Below are 23,508 nucleotides of genomic sequence, written 5' to 3'. Positions count from 1 at the left end.
GCGAAAACTTGAGGGAATTTCTTGAAATTTGGCACAAACAACCACTTGGATTTAACAATGAATTAATTTGATTTTGGTGGTCACAGGTCAAAGGTCAAGATCGGTGTGTCCTTGTCCATTTCATTCTTGTGAACTTGATATCTCAAGAAGGCCTTAAGGGAAAATCTTTTTAAAATTTGGCACAAACGTTCACTTGGCTTTGAGCCGGTGCCATTCTTGTAAACGTGATTTGATGAACTGATTAGATGTTGATGGTTAAAGGTTAAGGTCAACGTGACCTTGCATTCTTGTCATTCTTGTGAGTGCCATATCTCAAGAAGGCCTTGAGGGAATTTCTTGAATTTTGGCACAAATGTCCACTTGAATTTAACAATGAAGTGATTAGATTTTGGTGGCTATAGGTCAAAGGTTAAAAAATGTTTAAAAAATTACAGAGGATTATTATTAAAAAATATGGGAAAATACACAAAAAACTACATTTATAATTTTAATATTTTTATTCTTGTTTTTAGGTTTTCAATTTTTTATTAATCATTTTAAATACTTTTTGGCCATGTCTTAATAAGTTGCTCACCCCAATGTTTTTGAAAGAAGTCAATAAAGAGAAATTATGTGCAGACCTCTATCTCTGTTCATTTGAAAGACGTCAAACCGATTTGCTCAGGTTTGAAAGGGTTAACTGTAACTGCAACTTGACCGGTCTGCAGAAGCATACAGCCGTAATTCTACTTTTTATCCTTTAAATCTAACTTTTTTCCCCCTACTCAAACATCTTCATATTGTTCCCTTCTATTTTTACCTCTCCATATCAGTTTGGCATGAACTCAGGCTACATTTAGGCCGGTCTGGAGTCACGCCTGATCCAGTCTGGCTGCCTGGGAACAGACACACAGACTGCGCTGGATTCAAAGTCACCTACTGTCAAACCTGCACATTTTAACTGTCAAAGTGAGGGAAAAATCTGCACACGGTGAATAAATGTTTTTTTATTACACTAATATATTATTGGGTACAGTGGGTCTAAGTATAAGATATATTTTTTATTGATTTTAAGAAATCAACTGGAATACCAATGAGACAGGTACATTTTGGTAAATGAAATTCCCTTGGGATTAAGAAAATGGTCTTTGTACATGCTACAACTCAAATAAGAACATGGAACCCCCATTATTAGTTTTTATTTTAATTATCCAGATAAAGTAATTCTTTATCTTCTAAATCTTCCGAAGTAGAAGTAGAACATACAGGAAGCAGTACATCATCTTAATTTTTTGCATTTTTGTTTTATGACTGGTTCATGAGATAAAAAAAAAAAAAATGAATGTGCTGAACGTGCAGGAATGTGCCAGAGAAGACAAAGTGCTGGGAGGAGAGATTCTCCCCTTAAAGATCTACGGTGCCTTTAAAAAGATTTAAAAGTAGACTAGAAACCAGACAATTGTGACATTTATTTAAGGAGCTGGAAGCAGCTCAAAATTTAAAAATGCTGCTAAGTCACGGTTAAGAGAGCTGGGCCATTGTGGAGAAAATGGGCTGAAAAAAAGGAAAGAATAAGGAGGGTCCTGCCCTGCATTAACTGTGACTCCCAGTGTTCCCCAGAACAAGGAACAAAACCCTCAGCTGCTCTTGTAGAGTTGCACTGGCCACCAGAAAATAACTGCTCGTTGATGTGAATGTTTGTGTTGTCTATAAGGAATGACATTTAGAATGAGATGATACAGCACATTTCTAAATGTATTAATAATTGAAGTCATGTGCTGTAGTGTTATGTCTATATTTACCCTTAGGACCTGCTTTGATATTACACACACTCCTATTGCTCTGCGCACAAAATGCACTTTTCAAAATCAAGCTTTAAAAAATATTACACATTAATATTATTTTCTGTTTTTATTGAGTTCATTTTTAACCATCAGTAATCCTAATCTTAAATATCTAGTTTTTATTATTTTTCAGAATTTTTATCTTTTAAATGCCAGGATTTTGTCATGATGCCACCATCTTTTTAGATGAAAAAAAGAAAAAGAAAAAAAAATATTTTCAATATACTATATATAAATATGTATATAGTAGGCTGTGGGGTCAAAAATTGCACTTTGAATGTTTTCGCACTTAACAGTACGAATGTAACAAGCTGGCACAAATTTGCCAAAATTTATACCACATGCATGAACAAAGCCACAATTATCAAAAATGAAGAATGAAAAGCAAAAATAAAATGTGCCAAACAGTCCTTTATGGTTAGAAGAAGACTAAGTCATGCTAGTATCTCTGTGGATCTGGATCTGGATATTACCAGACTATTTAATGGCTGTTATTTGTGATTAAAAGCCTCAGTATTAGTGGTAAGTAAGGACCTGCTACACCCACTGAAGGTCAGAAGACCGTTTTCAGCCCATTGTCCTTGGGTTGAGGCACCAAAGGTTGGTTAGGTTTCGAAAAGATTATGATTGAGTATAAATATTGGTTTCAAACAGGACTTGAGGCCTTGTCTCATAGGTGAAAGTCCTGTGTTAACCTTTGAAAAGCAGAGTTATAGTGATGCAGTGTGTTGGGACCATGAATATCTTAATCAACTTTTGTATCATCCCATTCTATAGATGTTAAGATATTTCACTGGATAACACCAAAGTCATGATGATGCAACCTTTAGGGGAGCATGAAATTTTGCACAAAATTTCCATGAAATCCATTAAATAGTTACTCAGATATTTAAGTCTGGGCCAAATTGGTAGATAACCAACCCGCATAGTGATCCGTTGAACCATGCTGCTATCATAGCTAAAAACCCTAATTTAGTGGATAATGTGTGTAAACAAATGATGTTGGTGTCTGAGTCTAATATCCATCCAAACTTGCCTTACTTTATTTTTAACGTGCGATATAAATTGTAACATAGATTATAGGAGATACTTTTTCAAATGATGGGTCAGCCTTTGTAGTTTAGAAACAGCGTCAGACAGTTTTCAGATCTGGCCCGGTTTACCACTGTATAAAAGTGTTTTGTGTCTTCCGCCCTTTTGTTTCAACAGAAATTGATGCCACGTTGTTTCCATTCCTGTCTTCTCACAACCCTGAATTCCAGACTGGATCTTTAGGCCCTAATCCAACGGGATTGCTCTATCTCCACTGTATTTCTCCCACCACCTCCTCCGCCTTCCCTCTTTATTTTCTTCTAACCCTTGGCCTTCATCCTCCTGTCTCTTTGAGAGGTGGAAGGAATGTGTCAGGTGCTTTGCCCTTTCGTGTTCTTGTTTTTCTTACAAATTACCGGGAAATGGACGCTCTCGGAGAATGATTTTGCTTGCTCGTGGACAGCTGAGCTACTATGGTTTTCAACTCGTGCAGGCTGACAAAGGTCTTTACTTACGATATCTAGGGGAAAAAGGATGGTTACCTGCCCAGTATAACCGCATTAGGCCATTGAGAAGGTCAACTAGACCAGTTCTGTGTCTTCCTCAAAGGCAAGTCATCTTTAATGTGTTTACTGCAACCCAGAGAAGTCCAGTGAACTAGTTTTATATCCTAAGACACAGATATATTTACTCATTTGCATTTGTCACCCTCAATGATAACAAAAGTAAAAGTACTTTTATTTTGACAATTTTAGAGGCATTTACACCATAAGTTGATGCAGAAAAATCTGTTTGTTGCATAAAGAAATCATCAGAATGCAGGAAAGTGTTTGATGCTCAGATTTTCTGGCAGATAACCTCAAACACCCCCTTTTTATGTGTCTTCCTCAATGTTGACACAAAACCTATGCCCTCTGCCTGCTTGGTAAAGCCACTTAGCCTTTTATATTTTGAGACAAGACGTTTTCCTCTGATGATTGCAGTACATGTAGATGCAGCAGTCTGTAGCTCCTCCAATCCTTGCTACTTTTTTGCTATATTCTATTTTTTCTAGACCATGGCCCCTTCTGCTGAAGTACAACTTTTCTACAATAGTAACACCTATCAACATATCAGGAAAGGTTGTGTGGAGCTTAGACTGGATGCAGCAGACTGAGAGGATCCCCAAAAATGGCTTACGCAGACCGGCGAGTCAGAACAGAGGGGAGAAACAAAACCAAAAGCACCAGAAAAAGAGTGGAGGAGAGCCGGCATCAGGGCGAGGCTGACCTGACTTGGAACAGGAGCTGTTCCTCTACCAAGCCTTCTTCTAGCTAATGTCCGGTCGCAGGAGAATAAAGTGGATGAGATGTGATTGAAGCTCATTCAGCAACGGGAGATCAGGGACTACTCCACGCACATCTTCAGAGACATGGCTGTTCCCTGGCATCCCAAATCGGGCTGTTGCACTGGGGGGGCGGACCTTGTTGACTCTGATGCACCCTGATGCCACCAGCAGCAACATGCCAGAGCAACCAGAAGGAATTTTCACAGTAGCTGCTGATTTTAATCAACTCATCACTCAACTCCAAAGATGTAGCAGGATCAAGGACAAATGTAATTTCAGTCAGTTGTTAGCAACCATATCGAGTATTTCTTAACAAGCTTTGGGGACATTTCCAGTTGGTTTGTATTAATAAAACCGGATGTTTTTAATGACACATTTGGACATTTTCTGCTGTATCTGTCATGTTTAAACCAGATAGTTTTAAACCAGATATTGGGACATTTCCAGCCATGTTTGTATCAATAAATCTACCTTCTACCTTCTTCTACCTTCAATAGTTCAACATTTTAATTCAAAAAACTATAACTAAAACTAGAAACATAGGCATTTGGGGTAAAAATAGCTCAAATGAGAGTCAGACGTATGGTGGATTGTGGATTGTGTTATAACTGAGGGAGAGCTCACTAAAAATACAATCATTTTTTTATTTTTAACATCTCTTATTTAGTGCAGTCTTGAAAACCTCATCCTTGAAAGAATTATTGAAATTCCTGGCAGTAAATTTCGTGGCCCATTATTAGTTCAAGATTTAGGGATGATTCCTTTGTAATTCATATCAACAGAGCTATAATATACGAGAAATGAGGCTGTTTAAATGTAATAAATAAACTTAAAATCTCATTGGACACACTCCTCATGTCTAAATATAACTAAGTGAAGCCAGGAGTCAGGCATGAACAAAATGCAGGCGAGGTAATGGGCTTTTTTTGAAATTGGTGTGTTAATTTCCTACATTATAATTAATATTTTGTAATATACAGTATGTATTATTTGCTTACTCTTTTTTATTCTACCTGCCTAAATCTTTATAAATAATTACACTAATAGAATAGTCTCTACTGTCCATATGCAAACCTACGCCCTTGCACCTGGGCAAGTTGGCTGCCCACTGTGTGAGACCAGAAACATTCAAGCTGTGTTTATGGTGACCAAATTGCGAATGTTTCAACATAACACTGGGACATTTCTGGTTCTTTTTGTAGAAACCAAACTCTGTATTTTTTATCAAGACGTTGTGACATTTCCAGTCGGTTGGCATCTACCAAATCGGGTATTTCTTAACGAGATTTGGGGACATTTCCAGTTGGTTTGTATTAACAAAACAGGTTGTTTTTAATTAAACATTTGGACATTTTCTGCTTATTTGTCATGTTTAAACAAGATAGTTTTAAACCAGACATTGGGACATTTCTAGCCATGTTTGTATCAACCACGTTGAGGATTTTAAGCCAAAACATGTTTTTTCTAACCATAACCAAGTGGGATTTGTGCCGAAACATGTTAACCTGGTTTGCAGAAACTATCGATACATTGGATGGCTCGCCAATAAATCACGTAAATCACAACATTGGTGAAACTCTGACCTGTCCTCTTGTGCCGTCATCATGTCAAAATAAAATTTTGTCAAATACTTTTAATTACAACAAAATACCTAAAAAACTATTGATATTCCCATCAGCCTTAGCTGCACTTTGTGTTTGCATGCCAACACGCCAAACTAATGTGGTGAGGATAGACAACATTACACTGGCTGATGTCCTGGTTTCCAGAATTCAAACATCTTTTTTTTTTGGTTTTTTTTTCATCATCAACCAAAATTTAGGCTATTCATCTCCTTAAAATTTTGCCATTTTTTTCTGCAGCAGCACAAAAAGAAACACTACTGCTGTCATATATAGAGTTGGGCGGGTTCAGCTCATATTTTCCGTTACTTGAGTTGCTAAATAAGGTGCACTGAGGTGCTTGACCTGCACCTAGATGACAGAAACAGGATCCAAATATGCACTTTTTTTTTTTTTTTTTGCAAACTCCAAATTCCAGCCACTGCATGCTTGGGCCCTATAACCGTTACATAATGCATATTGTACATATTCTACATGTCAGCCACACATTGCTGATGAAATCCCTCGATTTATGGACCAGCTCAGGACGAGTCGCCCAATGTGGAATGTCTGCTGAAACAGGCCCTGTTGTGTTCTGACTATAACCTGAGCTCACTTTCTCCTTTGGGGTTTCACCTTTTAAAGTTTTTGCTTTTCTTTCATTGATACTCAGATGTAACGCTGAGGAGAGCGTAAAAAGCAGAGCAACGTGGGCCCGTTTTAAGACATTCCACAGTGACTCATGCTGCCCTTTTTGAACCTTTCACCGCTCTTCCTTCTTTACATTTCCCACATGGATCATTTTTGTGGTCATGCATTGATAAAGTTCTGTCTGCGTATCTCTTGGCTGGCCTGCCTTTCCACTTCCGTTCCCGTCTAGCTACCTATCTACTGATTCACTTATCACACATAATTCTCAGCATCATCAATGTGACATCACTGTCCATTCCTTAGCAGCTCTTAAGAAGCCCCAAACCTCCGGGAAATCCATATATCCAGTGGCCAACATCCTCTGGAAAAACATCTGGGGGAAACTCGACAATAAGCCGGTGATTTACACCAATTAGATAATCTCAACGGGACAAATTCTGGGTCAAGCGCCCGCCTGCCCTCCTACGCTCCCTGTCAGGCTCAGGTGAGCGGGATAGTCTGTTGGCAAGTAACGGGTGAGTGTCTGTCTCCCCCCTTACACGTCCTCATCTCATCCCTTCAACCCCCCCTCTTCATCTCCGAGGGCTATATATTGGAGGTTGTGACTCGTCTGCATCTTGAGCATCACTCGCACCCGCAGACGTTCGTACAAACCCACACGTGTGTGCTTCATTTTGAGCGCAGACGAAGAGCAGACGACAAGCAAACGAAGAGCAGACGACGAGCAGCGATGAGGTCCCTGTTGAAGCTGGTTGTGATTCTGTTTTGCGTCCAGAGGGGAGAGGGCCGCTGGCTGAGTTCACTGATTGGTAAGTATGACCTATGACCTTTGGATGAAAATCTCATTGTTGCTCATTTGACTGCAATTTGTTAAATATCGTACCTAACCTTGGATACGTAATACTTTAAACATTGTTTTTCTGCCTTTTCGGAGTTGTTTATTCATAGGTGAGAGTATAAATAACTGGTGAGTTTGGACTGGGGTTATAAATGCTGGCGCTCCCCAGGGCTGCGCAAGCTCTCTATATACAAATGACTGCATGAATCAGGACGTGGACATTATTAACCTTATAAAACCAGTTGTATCATATTTGATACACAACTTTCTGTGACCTCCATGTCATCCACAGTAACAGTACTTTCCTTAAAAAAAACTGTTCATTTGCAATCTTGACCTCATTGTATAAAATGACCTATTGTGAGTCAATGCCTTCAGGCAGGAAGTACAGGTTACAAACTATAAGGTGAACAGGTGTCCATTTTTGTTTTCCACTATCAATTAAACTACTTACAGTAAGAGATGGTGTGTGTGTGTCTGTATGTGTGCAATATTTGATGTAAAGCACTTGCTATGAACTGACCTTGTGCAGGGCATCTTTGCAATTACTACGTGTGGGACATTTGTGCAATAACCTCATGTGCAGCACTGCGCATTAATTCTGTATAGGACTTTAGTGCGATTATTAGTACACTGTAAGATCTGAAGATGATTTTACTTTTAATAAATCTGGGAAACCAATTGCTCTGAAAAATTTAAGAAAATATAAACTATTAGTCTTATTTTATGTTTGCTTGATGTCTAATTATAAAGTTTACTTACATTTTTGTTACATTTAGTAAGTAAGTAGTTGTTGCAACTTAAAAATGACAAGTTTAATTATTAAATCAATCTCTCTAAGTTTTGGCAACTTCAGTAAACCAAGTTTACTGTGCTATATATCTGTATTCTGCTGGTTGCAAACTATGGCTCCACCTATATTGGTTTTTCAGGACAGAGACCGATACAGATTATTAGTATTTAATGAGACTTAAAACCAATACTTGGAACAGATATGTATTTCCAGTGGAAATGAAAATCTTTCTCCCTAACGGGACAATATGGGCTGATCTTTTCTTATCTGAAATGAGTTGCTCTTTGCATTTTTATTGATTTTCTTTTGTGCATCATTTGCATTGAAACTCTTTGTGTTTTCCAGATCAGAAACCAGAAGCAGCATCTCCAAACACGTCACTAAATGGGGACAACAAAAATGGAGATCCAGCTGCAGAAGACGACCAAACAGAAGCTTCTGGAGTCGGGCCATCACCTGATCCCCTCATCCCAGTCTTAGTCCGATCACGTCGCTCTACCCCAGACTCCCAGTGCGGCCTACGCTCCGTCCTGCTACAGGTTCGAAACCTAGGACTGGGATACGACTCGGATGAGACCATCCTCTTCAAGTACTGCAGCGGGGCGTGCCCCCACGTTCGCTCCAACCATGACCTCACCCTCACCAACCTGCTGGTGAGCGGCCTGCTCCCTCAACCGGTAGCTGGGGAGCTGTGGCACAACACGCCCTGCTGCAGGCCCACCCACCACGAGGACGTGGCCTTCCTCGATAACTCGCACCGCTGGCACAAGGTGGAGAAGCTGTCGGCGGCGGGGTGCAGCTGTGTTGGCTAGACGTCCGAGCGTAGGCGGTTGAAAAAGTAGAGACGTGCAATGGTTTGTGAGGCCATTCTGAGGATCAGTTTGCTGGCAGGTTTTGTTGTAATGTCTGTAAATGAAGATTTTAACCCTATGAAACCTGGATCAACATCACTTTTCCTATGCTGCGTTCAGAGGCCTTCATAAGTTTTTACACCTCTGAAATCTGAGCACATTGGTTTGCTTTCTTTTGAAAACATACGGGAAAAAAGACAACAAGCAATTTGAAATCAAAATGTTCTGCACATTGTGACAAATAAGTAGATTTGGGAAAAAATAAAATAAATCTAGGGAAAAATGTCAAAAAAAATATTTATAATTATCATAATTATATATTTCAATTACTCTACAGAATTATTAGTATTATTAAGCACTTATTTCAAGTCATGTCTTTGCTGAGAACATTTTACTTTTTTTCTCTTTTTTTTCCTAATTTTTATGTAATTTTCTTGTTCTTTTTTTCAAATTTTTGGGTCATTTATTAAGTTGCTCATTCCCTTTGTCACATCTCTTTGAAAGAAACTATGCCAGTTTGCTTAGGCTTCAAAGAGTTTATTTCACAGTAACAGCCATAAGAAAAGCTAACACCTCGGCAAGAGATGTTTTACAAATTGCAAGAAACAAGGTAAAGGTGTCAAAAAAAGGTACCTGAAAATTTGTTTAAATAAGAGAGTGAGACAGAGAGGGGAAATGATGATAGGTTAATGATCATTTTAAAAAATAGGCAAAATGTTCAGAATATTAATTCTTTTTATTTAGAATATAATTATTATTATCTATACATTTGGGTTTTTTGTTTGTTTGTTTTGTTTCCTTTTTTAGACCTTATTAATTTTTTCTCTGCTAAATTGGAGATAATTTTCTTATAATTCGTTACTCGTAACGTCTTCCAGTGTTTTTGAAAGAAATTAGGCAAATCCGCTCAGGTTTCAAAGGGTTAAGCTGTTTTCCTTTTCACTTTTGGGTGAACACCTCATGAATCCAGTTTTGTTGATTTAAATGTTTTGACTTCTGCTGGTGATCTAATGGGCCTCAGTGGGATTTGAATTTTATTACTTTTGGCATTTGCGAGCTTAAAAAAAATTACTCCCACACAAAATACGTGTGCTTTTCTTAGTCCATGAGCAGTTTGCATTCTGAAGAGGGGAGTTTTTCAGCTGATGTGGGCAATGTATATATGAAGGGCATTAGAAATAAGCTCCTACTATGTAAGTACTATTTTAAAAAAACGAAAGCAATGCTTATATCAACTGAGTCTGAACTGAACATGATTCCACGACGAGCTACTTGACTATTTCTGTAGATAAGCTGACATATATTTATTTAATACCTTCAGTGCAATTTTGGGGTTAACAGTAGAGCGGCTTCAACGTACGAAGCTGCGCAGATACAGCCGAGTGAGGTTCTTTTCATTTCAACAGTCCAGCTACACTTTAAAAAAATGTATTTATGTAATATAAGTTATTTATTTATTTGTTGCAGTTTTTTGTCATGCTGAATTAACTTATTTTGTAATATGTTTGTCTCTATGTTTGCTGTGTGTACAGTTCATAATAAAGATAAACATGTACAGAACTAAACAGTGTTGATGGGAGTATTATTAGTGTTGAGAGAGGAATACATGATGTGGTGTAATATATACAAAAAAATCTTTATTTAACATTTTGTACGAAAATATATGTTTCACAGATACAAAAGAATTAGATCATTAAGTTAATTCTTATGATTAACTCATGAACAAAAATTAAAGGCGTAGGTTTCATATCAACATTTTTGGGGACACATGTTAAGTGGGGAGTCTGGAGAAAACTTTGAGCATCATATTGTTGATTTTTTTATACATCAAATTATATTGGAAATATATTTTTTTATGTAAAGAATAACACAAAATTCAGGCACTATTCTCCCTTTCTGCGATTGGGCGTGATATTCCCGCCTTGAACAGGCAGTGTAAAAGTGGACACTGTTTCGTCTCTGTTATTGTCCCCCCATTATGCAATTGTACCTTATACACACGACGGCGGGGCGGTATAGCAGAGCAATATTCTCGACTTGAACAGCAGCTAAAGAAAAAACTGACAATTTGATTAAAAAGTGAATTACCTAAATGACCACTTTGTATCTTTAGCTCACTCCTGACGAAAACGAAACTTTCCTCTTACAGCCATTTACAAGTTTTCATAGACCTCGTTTTGGATCTTATTCAAGTTTATCTGCTCGCATGAACCTTCGATACTTTGTGTTTGTTTATTTACATTTTCTGATATTTTTGTTTTGACAGAAAATAACCCGTGATTCTAAATAACCAGGCACATTTATCAAGCACTCACTTTGCTTCACACTAAATTATTATCCCAGTGCCAAACCTCCAAAGACCCTGTGTGCTCTTACACAAAAACTAAATCTGATGTTTTCATGTCACCATGAAGTTGATCTTATGTTAAAGTTAATATGTATGCAGACTGTGTGATCTTGGAATAACAGCAAAAAAAAGAATCTTCTAAGCAAAGACATAGTTTGTGAGTCACCGTCTCTACGTGGCCATTGCGTCCTCCTCTGTCTCCTCTGGCTCCGTCCCCCACACCTGGACGCGTCCCTCCATGGCTGTGAGGAGGCAGGTCTCTGTAGGGTGAAAGGACAGCGACTGGACAACGGCTTTCCCCACAGGCAGCTTCAGAGACAAAGATCCCTGGAGGTAAAAAAACAACAACAAATGCTTTCAGTGCACTTTCTACATTTGTCTCTAACAGAGCATATTTGTCTAAAATTTCTGGGATATATGTCTAATTTTTGAGGATATATGACACTGTGTTCATGTGCTGGTTGGATGAAATTTAGACCATGAGCAGCTATAATACACGCTGCAAGTATCGTGGACAAAGAGACGAAAAATTGCAAATATGGCGAGACAAAACTGAATCCTGGGTTGTCTTTCACTTTCATCGGCACACATTATAAAGTTAAGCTCTGTAAAATGCGTATGGTGGTTAAATCACCGTGGACATGAATGTAACTGGACACTTACTTCCACCAGGTCCCAGCAGTAGACGTGTCCGTCCTCTGAGCAGCTCAGGACGTGGGTGTCTTTACTGGACAGGCAGCAGTCCAGCTTATAGCCCTTCATCTTGTGTCCTGTGTACCTGAGTGACACAAACAAATACCATAAACATCATAACAATAAGAGTGTGAATGAATACACATACTTACACATACAGAAAAACAACCAGAGGGTGGACAAAATAACAGACATGACTTTAAAATCAATAAATAGTACTTTTTTAATCTTGTAATGTTAATTTAGGATATTGGCAAGTGCCAGAATGGTGTTGACTCTTGCTGAGGTTTTTGTTGGTGGTGTCACATTTTTTGTCACACAGTCTCTACAGGCATCAGACACTAAAATTTAATGCTTTTTGAAACATTTTCAGGATTATTTTTAACCAAATTTTCTTCATTAAAAACTGATCAAAGGGACGTAACATTATGTGCAAAGTTTTAAAGTTTTGGTTGTTAAAAAAAATTTTTTTGAATTATTTGACAAGTAAGTGAAGCCACGATGAAAGCAAACCACCCTGTCAACGGGACTCACTCTCCGAGCATTTCGCCGGTGCTCTTGTCCAACAGTCTGACTGTTGAATCCAGACTGGAGCTCAGAGAGCACTGACCGTCCTGACTGAAACACACACATGTGATGGGACCTGGAACACACAAACACAAGTTACAGCCTTCTCTGTTTTATACGAGTGCCACTAAATAATACAATAGATTTTTATTAGTAGTATTTTTCGTAATGAATGCTGAAATTACATAGATGACTCACTGCTGATGAAGTCAACATGCAGCTGTCCCATTCTCAGGTCGTAGCGCCTCACTCTGCCGTCCACTGACCTAAAAACAAGACAGCTGTTTTCAAATAGTGCCACAGCGAAACCGAAAAATGTAATCTAACAGGTAAAGAGGTACGTAAAGCTAAAATGTCAAATATTTGTCTGGTTTCAGCCTCTTAAATTTGAGAATTTGCTGCATTTCATTGTCATTCATGGGTCTTTTTGAGGTCGACACTTTGGACTCCGTCAGATTGTGATTTTTTGACGTTTTAAAGCAACTGGAAATGTAAAAAACATCAAAAATACAAATACAATGCGCTCACTCACAATATACCAAGTTGAAAGCTGGTGCTGAAATAGGACAGCACTATTAAAGTATCTTTTACTGCCACACGGACATTTCGGGCCAGAATCCTTCTTCAGCGTGTGCACTGGCAATAACACAACGAAATCTTCACAGATGTGATTAATCATATCTAAATATGCAAACAAAACAGTACATCCCAGCAAGGGGAGCCAAACTTTTTTAAAAGATTTTTACAAGATTTTTGTAAAAATCTTTTAAAAAAGATGCATTTTGGGATATAATTAATCACACCTGTGAAAATGTAATAAACAACAATAATGATGATAGGGACATATATAATTGACACATATGATGGACATTATGCAGATGATTTATTGCTTCATTGGCAAAAATCATGTTTATTGTACTAACCCGGTAAGCAGCTCGTGTTGTGCCACCTTCAGGCTGCTGACGCTGTCCCGAGCCTCGTCCAGAATCTGGATGGGCTCAAATCTTCTGGACCTGGTGTCCCAGCACCGAACTGTCCCATCTAGGGACCCTGAATGAGGAGAAAACACACACACAAACACACACATCCGGACCATAAAAGAATATACACACGTTACTGAGTGAACATGACAACACAACTCACATCAGTCAATTATCAATATTAGAAATGTATTGTGAGTTATGGGAGCTCACCGGACAAGATGACCGTTCCCTCCTCGTTGAACTGGACGCAGTTGACTTTCTGTGAGCAGAAAATTTGAGTGAGATATAAACTAGAATTACTATTCTGTCATTCTGTTTCTGAAATATGATGTTGAGTCATGGCCTAAAGTGAAGCTGACGTCCTTTTTCATCATTTTATCCTATTGGACATTTGTGTTAGATTTTGTCATGATTAGCATCTGGAGATAGATTTTGTCTTGATGCTATTTGTGTGATCAGATTGATGATCCTTGTGTTAATGTGCAATCTATAAAACACCTCGCAAAATACAAAAAAAAATGTAAACCAGACTCCCCCTGTCCTCATTATACAGTCTCAGTCTCTCCAGAAGTCTTCACCATTTTCCCCAACCATCGAACAAAATACATATTTTTATATAAATATGCAGGTGTAAAAGCTTTTTAAATGAAATAAACAAGAAAAAAAAAGTAAAACTGACCGCAGCATGACCTCTGAGTTTGCGTGTGACCTGGCCTGTGGCGACGTCCCACAGGATCACCGTCTTATCGGAGCTGCAGGAGCAAATCTGACTGTTGTCATAGGACCTGTTGAAACAGCCAATGAGAGACAAACATGGTTACTTTCTGCAGGGAGAAGATCTCTCCAGCACACCTTTACAAAAACATTTCCTGCCCATATGTGTTTACTACGTATACTTACTTATCATGCATTTTAATTCCATCTATTACTAATTAGTTTTCCTGTCACACTTTGGAGAAGGCTGTTACAGTTCTCTCACCCATCGGCATCCAGAACCTCGTATCCATGGCCGCTGTATGTCTTCAGCAGGGTCCCTCGGCTCACACTCCACAGCTTTAGAGATTTGTCACTGCCACATGACAGCAGGTAGTTCCCATCAGCTGACCATGCAGGAGACATGAGACAGAGACTCATGACTCACATGGAGAGTTCACAAACAAGCAAACGGACTACTGTGAGACTATGTTGAGTGTGTTTTCAGATCTTGGATGTGAACTTAAACCAGATTTCTAATGACAAGCAGCGACTTTATGTCAATACCTCAACAGAAATAAATGTTATAGTAGTTTGTTACCGTTGAAGCGAACAGCCCTGACCGCTCCTTGCTGGCAGTCGATGGTCCTGAGCAGATGTCGAGGAAGCTGAGGAGCCTGAGGTCTGGGCTGAGGGAACGCCATGACATTACCTGTGCAGAAAAAACATGACACGAACATATGAGCCATGCAGACAACCAGTGGGGGAAAGAAACTGACTTTTTCACTCAAATACTGTCTGAGTAACTTTTACTTTTTATTTTCCAATTATTTTCAATTTGTACTACTTTGTATTTTTATTTCAATACGTTTCAGAGGAAAATATTGTACTTTTCACTCCACTACACATATTGATTATTTTTAGTTAACAGTTACTGACTTATATCAATTATAATAAACAATTAAATGATAATGTCTTACAATATTAAGATAAGATGAAACTTAAATGATCCTCAAGGGAAATTCACAAGCTACCCAGCTGCATCTAAAGTAATTAAAACTGCCCCCACCTTTATGTGCCTCAACACTGAAGTAATGCAAATATTAATTTATTTTAGAGATAGATTTGTCTCGATTAGTATTTGTGTGAACTGATCGACATTCCCGGTGTTGATGTGTAATCTGTAAATAAAAAACACCTTCCACAAATGCAAAATGATTTTGCAAACATAAAATAGATATGGAGACACATTTAAACAAATTCCACGCATAAATAAAATATCTATGGATACAGTTAAGTATTTTACAAATAAATGAAAAGCATTTGTGAATATCTTCATAGTATTTGCAACTTATGAACAGATATTTGTGAATACAAGTTTTTATTTGTGAATCTCAGTTCTACATGTGTAGATTTGCATTTTATGCACACTGAGTCTTTGTTGTGTATTTTGTTTGGTTGGGGGTTTTTTTGGAACAGTTTTATATTTGTATATTTGTGAGTTTAATTTTATTTGTATTTGTAGAAGGTGCTTTGTATTTAGAAATTACAAATTTACACACAGATTATCAAATGATATTGACACAAATCTATTTCCATAATGCATCAACAATTATAAACCAATAATTAAATATATACCAGTCTGAAACCGACATTTTTATGCTAATACTTTCGTACTTTTACCTAAGAAATATGTTGAATGTAGGCCTTTTACTTATGGCAGATTATTTCTCCTACTAACATTACTTTTACTTACTGTAGTATACTTGTATACTCTGTAACGTTAAATACTGCTAAACCAAACTAAGCTAGCTAAGTTAGTATTATTTCTTGCCGCATGAAAATTAATGTACGTTAGCTTTCTCGAAGGAAACTAATAGAAGTTACAAAGAAAATTATTACCGTAAGTTTATGTTAAACTATATTTTAATCCCCCACTATCTTAAACAGTGGTTTATTTGTAAATATTTTGTTTATCTCAACAATTCACAGCTTTGTTTGCTATTTAAGCTATAGCTAACTAACGTTAATAAGCTCCTAATAACTGCAGTTTTTCGTGTTTTTTTTTATTATTTACCTTTTTTGAGCTGTTATATCACAGTTCAACTTCTAAGGAGTGCCATTTCAAAATCCCTGATGCCGCAAATATTATAATAATAATAAATTCATCCAAAGTTTGCAACCATCAACAGCTTCTTCTTCCATTCATTCAACCACCATGTTTGCTAGCACGCGCAATGCACACTGGGATCAAGTGCCGCTGTCAAAATAAAAGTTCAACAACACTTCTCCCGATTCGAGATTCAGTTTTTGCCCAACGGCTCACTTTTATTTTGAAACTCCCCGGATATGACTACCCCCCTTTGACTCCATTCATGAAGAAGTCGATCAGCTGTCTGTAGCTCACCGGAGATCAAATTTATCAAAAATAAAACACTCAAAGAAGGTCATCATAACATATTATGGCCTCCAACAATATGGCAGACCCGAGGAGACAAAATAAGATTTTAAGGTGAGTCAAATATTTGTCAAATTTGTAGTTTTTCTTGATGGTATTAGCTAACGGAAGCTAACAGCTAACTAGCTAACCTTTAACATGAGCATAACTAGTTTAAGAGGATTAGCGATTAGTTGATTAAAGTCTTATAGACCATTTAACACCCAACAAATCATGATAATTTCTAAATATTTAGTCATCAAAAAACAGTCATTAAGTATTTTAGCAGATGGGCTGTTTTTCCATAATGTTTCTGTCCAGTTTGCCCTTGCCTATTACCCATGACAGTCAGTTAAAAAGACTTTTTCTTAGACTTTATGAGATATTTTTAGTCTTTGAGTGGTGTATAGACAGGTATAGTCAATCAGGTGCCATAAAGTTGACTTAAAGGTCCAGTGTGTGTATGATTTAGGGGCATCTATTGGCAGAAATATCATAATCATCATGTTTTCTTTAGTCTATAATCACCTGAAAATAACAATGGTTGTGTTTACCTCGTTGTTAACCCTTTAAAACCTAAACAGATTGGGTTGATTTCTGTTAAAAACATGGGAAGACAAGACAGGCATCTTCATTTCATTCATTCATTTCATTTTATTATTTAGTAACACCATTAAAAACAGCAACAGAAAACAGGTTAAAAAGAATGCAGAAAAACAGGCGCCAGAGAGATTAGAAACACAAATGATCTTATAGAAAAACATCAGCAAAGGTAATACAATAAATTACAAGTAATACAGCAGTTTACAAAACTTAATTCAAGCAAAAAACAAGACACGGCTCAAAATGAGCAAGGAGTTATTAAAAAGTTTGAAGAAAATTACTTATAAAGAAGAAAACGAAAAATAAACAAACAAAAAAAAACCAGCAAGAAATGGCTTTAAGAAAGTGCTAAAAAATTAAATACGTTTTTATGTAGGATAATTTTAAATATATGTAAGAAAACAATGGATATTTACACATTTTGATAATATCCAATTATCCCAACCAGCTAATCTTCAGATAATATCTTTGTCACCTTTTACTATTTTTGCAGTTTACAGGAAAATTCTTGCCAAGCTGCTCATTATGTTTTTTTCTAGTGGTTTTGAAAGTATTTGATTTTTTCAGGTTTCAGAGGTTTAAATGCTTATTAAAAGCATCTAATTGCAGCTGAAGAAAACTGATGTTGATCCTGATGTTAAAGGGTTAATATTTACAAATGGAGCGCGTCCTCTTCCACGGAGTACACTGTGTTTTTCTACAGTAGCTCAGAACGGACAAACTGGCTCCAGACTGGACTATCCGAGTTTTTGCGACGGCTTCTTTTGTTGTTAGCTTCTTTTGCTTGTCGCTTGGCACATGTGACGTTTCAGTTCTACAGTTTTGCCGCTAAATGTCACTAATGGTTTGTTCCATTTGTTTCGAGAAGTCCATGAATGCAGCGCAGCAGGCAGTTTTTCCTCCGCAGCAGTTTGTCACTAAAAATTGCTGGATAAGTGATATATCGATCCGTTTAGAGCTGATCAGATCACATCAATGAATGAGAGGAGCCGTTTGCAGATGTTTGTAAGTGAAAGTTAAGTTTTAAACAGAATTAATGGTTAGATTCAGGGGTGGAAATTAGCACCAGCCACCAGCCAAATGCTGGTAAAATATGCAAGTGGCCACTAGATTTGCTTCACTTAGCAGCCAAAAAACAACAGTTATCTACTGAGTGGCTGATTTTGGAGTACTCCTGCCAATGTGGCAGGTGGACAAAAATGTTAATTTCAAACCCTGGTTAGGTTTTACTTTCAGAGCAGCTGACGTTCATATATTCTAATAGTGCTCCTAATTAACAGTCCAGCTCCGAAAATCAATCATTTTAGTTGTGGCAGTCCACCTCAAATAAATTAATGTGTGGGAAACTGTGGACTGCTTGTGTGTAAAAGTGTATCTCACTGAGAGAATGAAATGCCTATCACGGTGTTTTTTGGTTGATAAATGTGTTTGGTGTTGCAGGTACAAACCCCCCAGCACAGAGACCAATCCCACACTGGAGGACCCCACGCCGGACTACATGAACCTGCTCGGCATGATCTTCAGCATGTGTGGACTGATGCTCAAGGTGACCTACACACACACAAACACACTAAACCTGTCCTCCTCCTTTGTGTGTGTGTCTGTGTGTCCCCACTAAAGGGGTGTTGCCCCTGCATGGTAGACCTTGGTCCAGCCCAGTTGTTCCATTTAGAAGATTAAAGGTAAACTCACCTTTTAGATGAAAGGATGAGGGGCAGCTTTTGACTTTGAGCACCAAGGACACAATGAACAAAGCAAAGAGGGCACAGCTGCAGACTCCTGTGGCCTCCCGGTCTGTTAGGAGATCATTTGTCTAATTGATTATCTTTCCATCAACAAAGAACTACTTTCACTTGTTAGTGTAAAACAGGGACACTCGACTTGTTTTGCTTTGGGGCCACTTTTGCAAAATGGCAGGAGGCCAGGGGCCAGTCGCAGCAGCCCCATACATGTTTCAAGCATTTAGGACATTTTGGGGATTTTAGGACATTTCAAGGAATTTGGGATGTTTACAGGATTTTTGGAAACTTCTAGGATTTGAGTTTTCTTGATTTGATGATAGGATTTGATGTTTCTGGGATTGAAGGACATTTCTGGGACTTTATGACATTTCTAGGATTTCAGAATGTTTCTCAGATTTTAGATAATTTCTAGGATTTCAGTACATTTCAAGGATTTCAGGATGTTTCAAGGATCCTAGGACATTTTTAGGATTTTAGGACATTTTTTCAACAAACAAGCTTGATGCCATTTTATGCACTTCGGCACTTTATGTAGTTTGAATCACTTAATTTTATTGTGATTAGAAAATGGTTGGGGGGGGTACCAGGCACCCTATTGAGGCCCAGATTTGGCCAGTCGATCACTGTGGTAAACATTGGTGTAATTCTTTTTATTTTTATTATTACAATTTTTGTGCATACATTATTTCCTTAAATATTTTGATTTTTTTAGGCAAGTATGGGCAGATTTGGGGTTTTCTGTCAGTGCAGGAAACACAAAAGTCTGGTTCTGAGGGTGTACAAAATACCGGCAAAATCTAATAAAATATTGTGTTAATAAGGAGTGACAGCGCCACTCTTTGCCTTCAGAAAAAGCTTTATTTTTTGAGTTCTGGTGGCCTGTTTTGGGATTTGTGTGCGGGTGACACACCACGTTATGCATGTCTGTATATTAGCCAGGAAACATGCAGTTTCCAGATTAAACCTCTTTGAACTGAAGGTCATCGTGTACTCATTGATTCAGTGCCATTTATCAACTATGCTGTGTTCATCTATCTTCAAAGTGCAACGGCTGAGTCTTGTTCATCTTTGCTAATAGAGTCTGTCTGACTCCAAACAAATGACGGTTACCTGGCAGAACATAATATGTCATTATATGAATGTGTCTCAATATATAAATATGGGTTTTTTTAACGTTCCACACCATTGTCCAGCAAATCTTCGTAACCTGTGTGTTGTGTGTGTGTGTGTGTGTGTGTGTGTGTGTGTGTGTGTGTGTGTGTGTGTTGCAGCTGAAGTGGTGTGCCTGGATCGCAGTCTACTGCTCTTTCATCAGCTTTGCAAACTCCAGAAGCTCAGAGGACACCAAACAGATGATGAGCAGCTTCATGTGAGTGTACAGCACCATGTGTTAATACATACAGGATATACCATTATTACATAAATATAGGCCGAACTTAAATACAAATAAACTTAAACACCTTGTAATGTACCCGCAATGCACAGTGCAGCACAGAACATACTAACTAGGGCTGCAGGTTTTCCAAAATAGTTCAAATTGCGATTATTTTGACAGATATCGTAATTGTAATATGAGTCACTGTTTTAGAGGCAGTCTTAATTTTTTTCCCCCCAAAAATGCCTTTTTTGTTGGGGTCTGTACCAAACTTTCATGTTCCCTTAAAATGCTATGTGACATATTTCACCTTGTAAAAGAAATCTGCAGCTCCCGCGATTTGTATATAGCACTTGGACATATTGCAATTTCAGTTATATGTCAGTTTCTTTTGCAGCCCTAATATTAATCGACAGTGTCGTCCTGAGAGGGTTTTTACAAAAGAGACCAGACGAAAATATCTAAAAATATTGAGTCCAGCTTTCAGGACTGTTCAGGAGACAGTTTGAATTTCTATCGTATTTATTTTTTACCTTGAGCGTGAGATAATTTAATAATATTGTTTAGAAAATTTTCACATTTCGGAACTCTTGGCTCTTTGAAAATAAACAGCAAATGGGCGGTGCTTAGGGTGGAGTAGACACTCGGCGCCTTGTCCTGCTGCTGCCGTTTATAGCATAGTTGACAAATGTTCTTGTGAGTATCCTGATATTTAATTCAACCATTTTGTCCAGCGCACGGCGCTGTTATCAGCCTAAAAATGTGCTCACTCAAAAACTTTAAATTCAAACAAAATTTGAATTTTTAGCATCTCAATTATAAGGGATGTGGCCCTCGTCTCTGTTGCAGACAAAAAGGCTAATAACGTCACCATGTGTTGACGTTAAACTCCTGAATTATTCAGTTTTAAATCTGCAGGTTGGACTCTGTCTCCCACTGAGACTTCAAATGAGCCAACTCTAATGTCCAAAAGCTTTTAACTGTGTGACCTCCAGGGGTGGTACATTTCCATTTGCTTATAAAAGAGTACTACAGTGGGGCACTGGTCCAGGCCTGGCAGACAGATTTGCGATGAGGAAAAACCTTCTGCTCCATCGTCTAGATGAGGTTGTATTAAAGACAAGCTTTATGCACTCATAGTTTAGTAACGCAAAATGTTTGGCTCAGCAAGTAATGTCAGACGGTGAACTTAATGCACCAGGCTCGTTTGCACAGACGCTGGTTCAAGGCCAGTTTTAGGACATTTTTCGATAGCCAAGATGATGATGTAAGTATCCCGGTGTTATTAAACAAAGGTGAGTGTAGTAACAGGATGGAAGAGCTGTGGAGGGCAGGTAAGTCATTCAGGTTATCTATACATACACGCTTGGATAAATTAACCCCACAGTTTTTTCACATGACTCTGGGATACATTTTTAATTCCTTCATTGGTGCTAATATGACCTGTGCTCAGTGTTTCACAATATACAAAACCTTCCAGCAAAATATCTCACTGAATAACTGAAGGACAACTGGAATGTGCTTTTGCTTTACATGCAATAAGTGAAACACAATTGTACACAAGTGACACGAGCGAAGGTGCTCAATGACCGCAACAAATGCAAACAAAGGGAATTTACAAGGGAGAAAAAAATGATTTTTGCTAAGATGCATGGCTGTCATCTGTGTATTATCAAGGTTTATTTTTTAAGTCTCAAGACCCAGGCTTCCTTGGAATTTTTTCTTTGAATAATTCTTAATTTACTCTCAACTGTTTCAAATAAAATTTAAATAAGATAAGACAATCCTTTATTAGTCCACAGTGGGGAAATTTGTATTGTTTCAGCAGCCAGGTGTGTGCAGGATAAGCAAGCAAAAGAACAATATGAATATTAAAAAAAAAATCCCAAATAATTGAAGCAAATGGTGACCAAGATTCAGACATATAAAAATACATCATAAAACCACAAAATGTCTCCTTGCTGCTCATCTGAGGTAATCCAAGTGTCCTGAAGCCCTAACATGCCAACTTGTTTTGAAAAACATCACCTGTGCCATGTTTTTAGCCCTCTTGTAGCCTGTAGGTCCTAGTGTGGGAGCCACGTTTGCGTGGACTCGGCACAAACGAGAGCTCGCAGTATCTGCACACCAATGTTCACGTGCCTACCCCACATACAGTTTTTTTAAATCCGACAAAAGGACTTGTTGCTCGCTGCCAACTGCACGTCTCTGTGTGTGTGGGGTGGCTTTCAGGTAACAAAAGTAAAACGAAATAGTCAATGGCCTCCCAAAAGAGATCTTGGCCAAGCCGCAAATGTCCTCAAATCCCCCCGTGCACACCTGACCTTCATGGGGTTGCTGTGACTGAATTTGCTTTGCTTTTTTTATTTTTTTCTGATAAACATTATTAATATTTGTTTATTAAAGGGCCCTTGGCCTCTTGTCATTTTGGAAAAGTGGCCCCCGGGCAAAGAAAGATGTGTGTCCCTGCTTTACATGATGTTTTCTCCCGTTCTCTGCACCGTCTGTAGGCTGTCCATCTCAGCAGTGGTGATGTCCTACCTCCAGAACCCACAGCCAATGTCACCGCCATGGTAACCAAGGGCCAATCACAGAGGAGCACGGAGGTGAATTGCGGATGCTGAAGTGGTGACAAAACAGCTGATTGGCCCCCCCGGCCATCATTGAGGAAAAACAGAGACAGAAAGGAAGATAATATGATGGAGAGAAAAGGAGAGAGGAAACGGATGGACAGTGAAGAGGACATTACGTCAAGATAGAGAGATCAAACGGCCTTTAACTGCGTTCTCATGTTTTGTCTCTTTTTAATCTTTTCTAATTGTATTTGTTGATGAAAACTTCAAATTTTACTGTTTGGCTGATCTGTTGCAGGATGTCATCAATAAAGCTGTACAATTTTGAAAAGGAACTGCTTGATTTCATTTGTTACATGTCAACGCCATGCTCCTACCTAATCGAAAGTTACGTTATTTACTAGACTATAACTTGTAAATACCGTACTGTTTATATGTCAGATTACAACTGGGATTCTCATATACTGTCCTGAAGATCCGATCTGATTCTGTGCTGAATAACAGGATGTGTCTCAAAGCAAACACTGGTCCCTCTCCAAGTGAAGTTGCCCATTCAGTTCACGTTATTTCACAAGGATC

General features: G+C 38.2%; 3 protein-coding genes across 4 annotated transcripts; 2 read left to right on the top strand and 1 right to left on the bottom strand.

Moving 5' to 3' along the window:
• Nucleotides 1-2,729: 2,729 nt before the first annotated feature.
• LOC121942228 (persephin) lies at nt 2,730-9,677 on the top strand. The gene is made up of 2 exons (XM_042485370.2): nt 2,730-7,243; nt 8,411-9,677. Exons 1-2 carry the CDS (start codon nt 7,165-7,167, stop codon nt 8,875-8,877), a joined length of 546 nt encoding a protein of 181 aa, XP_042341304.1. The 5' UTR covers nt 2,730-7,164; the 3' UTR covers nt 8,878-9,677.
• An 856-nt stretch (nt 9,678-10,533) lies between these two features.
• wdr83 (WD repeat domain containing 83) lies at nt 10,534-16,422 on the bottom strand. Of its 2 annotated transcripts, none has more exons than XM_042485369.2 (10): nt 16,277-16,422; nt 14,801-14,911; nt 14,486-14,606; nt 14,186-14,291; nt 13,717-13,765; nt 13,447-13,573; nt 12,722-12,789; nt 12,491-12,599; nt 11,927-12,041; nt 10,534-11,590 (listed from the first exon to the last, which is right to left on the bottom strand). In XM_042485369.2, the coding sequence occupies exons 2-10, from the start codon at nt 14,901-14,903 to the stop codon at nt 11,435-11,437; spliced, it is 954 nt and encodes a 317-aa protein (XP_042341303.1). In that variant the 5' UTR covers nt 14,904-14,911; nt 16,277-16,422; the 3' UTR covers nt 10,534-11,434. The 2 variants fall into 2 exon arrangements, with proteins under 2 accessions (XP_042341303.1, XP_087931063.1); XM_088074937.1 differs by having other exon boundaries at nt 14,801-14,913; nt 16,280-16,413.
• A 122-nt stretch (nt 16,423-16,544) lies between these two features.
• On the top strand, nt 16,545-23,264 carry wdr83os (WD repeat domain 83 opposite strand). Its single transcript, XM_042485406.2, has 4 exons — nt 16,545-16,711; nt 18,680-18,785; nt 20,253-20,350; nt 22,867-23,264. Exons 1-4 carry the CDS (start codon nt 16,662-16,664, stop codon nt 22,931-22,933), a joined length of 321 nt encoding a protein of 106 aa, XP_042341340.1. The 5' UTR covers nt 16,545-16,661; the 3' UTR covers nt 22,934-23,264.
• Nucleotides 23,265-23,508: the final 244 nt, after the last annotated feature.

This window comes from Plectropomus leopardus, chromosome 3 (genome assembly GCF_026936395.1).
Source record: "Plectropomus leopardus strain MGB_pleo_1.0 chromosome 3, ASM2693639v1, whole genome shotgun sequence".
Lineage (NCBI taxonomy): Eukaryota > Metazoa > Chordata > Actinopteri > Perciformes > Serranidae > Plectropomus > Plectropomus leopardus.
Note: the sequence above shows the minus strand (reverse complement) of the source record. Positions and strands in the feature narration are given on the sequence as shown.

What these genes read in the sequence shown, in the direction of transcription:
- LOC121942228 (XM_042485370.2), top strand. Translation starts at nt 7,165, where the DNA reads ATGAGGTCCCTGTTGAAGCTGGTTGTGATTCTGTTTTGCGTCCAGAGG. An exon ending in CTGGCTGAGTTCACTGATTG is followed by an intron (nt 7,244 to 8,410) that starts GTAAGTATGACC and finishes TGTGTTTTCCAG; the next exon opens with ATCAGAAACCAGAAGCAGCA.
- wdr83 (XM_042485369.2), bottom strand. Translation starts at nt 14,903, where the DNA reads ATGGCGTTCCCTCAGCCCAGACCTCAGGCTCCTCAGCTTCCTCGACAT. An exon ending in CAGGGCTGTTCGCTTCAACG is followed by an intron (nt 14,607 to 14,800) that starts GTAACAAACTAC and finishes CTGCATGGTCAG; the next exon opens with CTGATGGGAACTACCTGCTG. An exon ending in AACTCAGAGGTCATGCTGCG is followed by an intron (nt 13,766 to 14,185) that starts GTCAGTTTTACT and finishes TTCTGCTCACAG; the next exon opens with AAAGTCAACTGCGTCCAGTT.
- wdr83os (XM_042485406.2), top strand. Translation starts at nt 16,662, where the DNA reads ATGGCCTCCAACAATATGGCAGACCCGAGGAGACAAAATAAGATTTTA. An exon ending in TGTGTGGACTGATGCTCAAG is followed by an intron (nt 18,786 to 20,252) that starts GTGACCTACACA and finishes TGTGTGTTGCAG; the next exon opens with CTGAAGTGGTGTGCCTGGAT. An exon ending in CAGATGATGAGCAGCTTCAT is followed by an intron (nt 20,351 to 22,866) that starts GTGAGTGTACAG and finishes CACCGTCTGTAG; the next exon opens with GCTGTCCATCTCAGCAGTGG.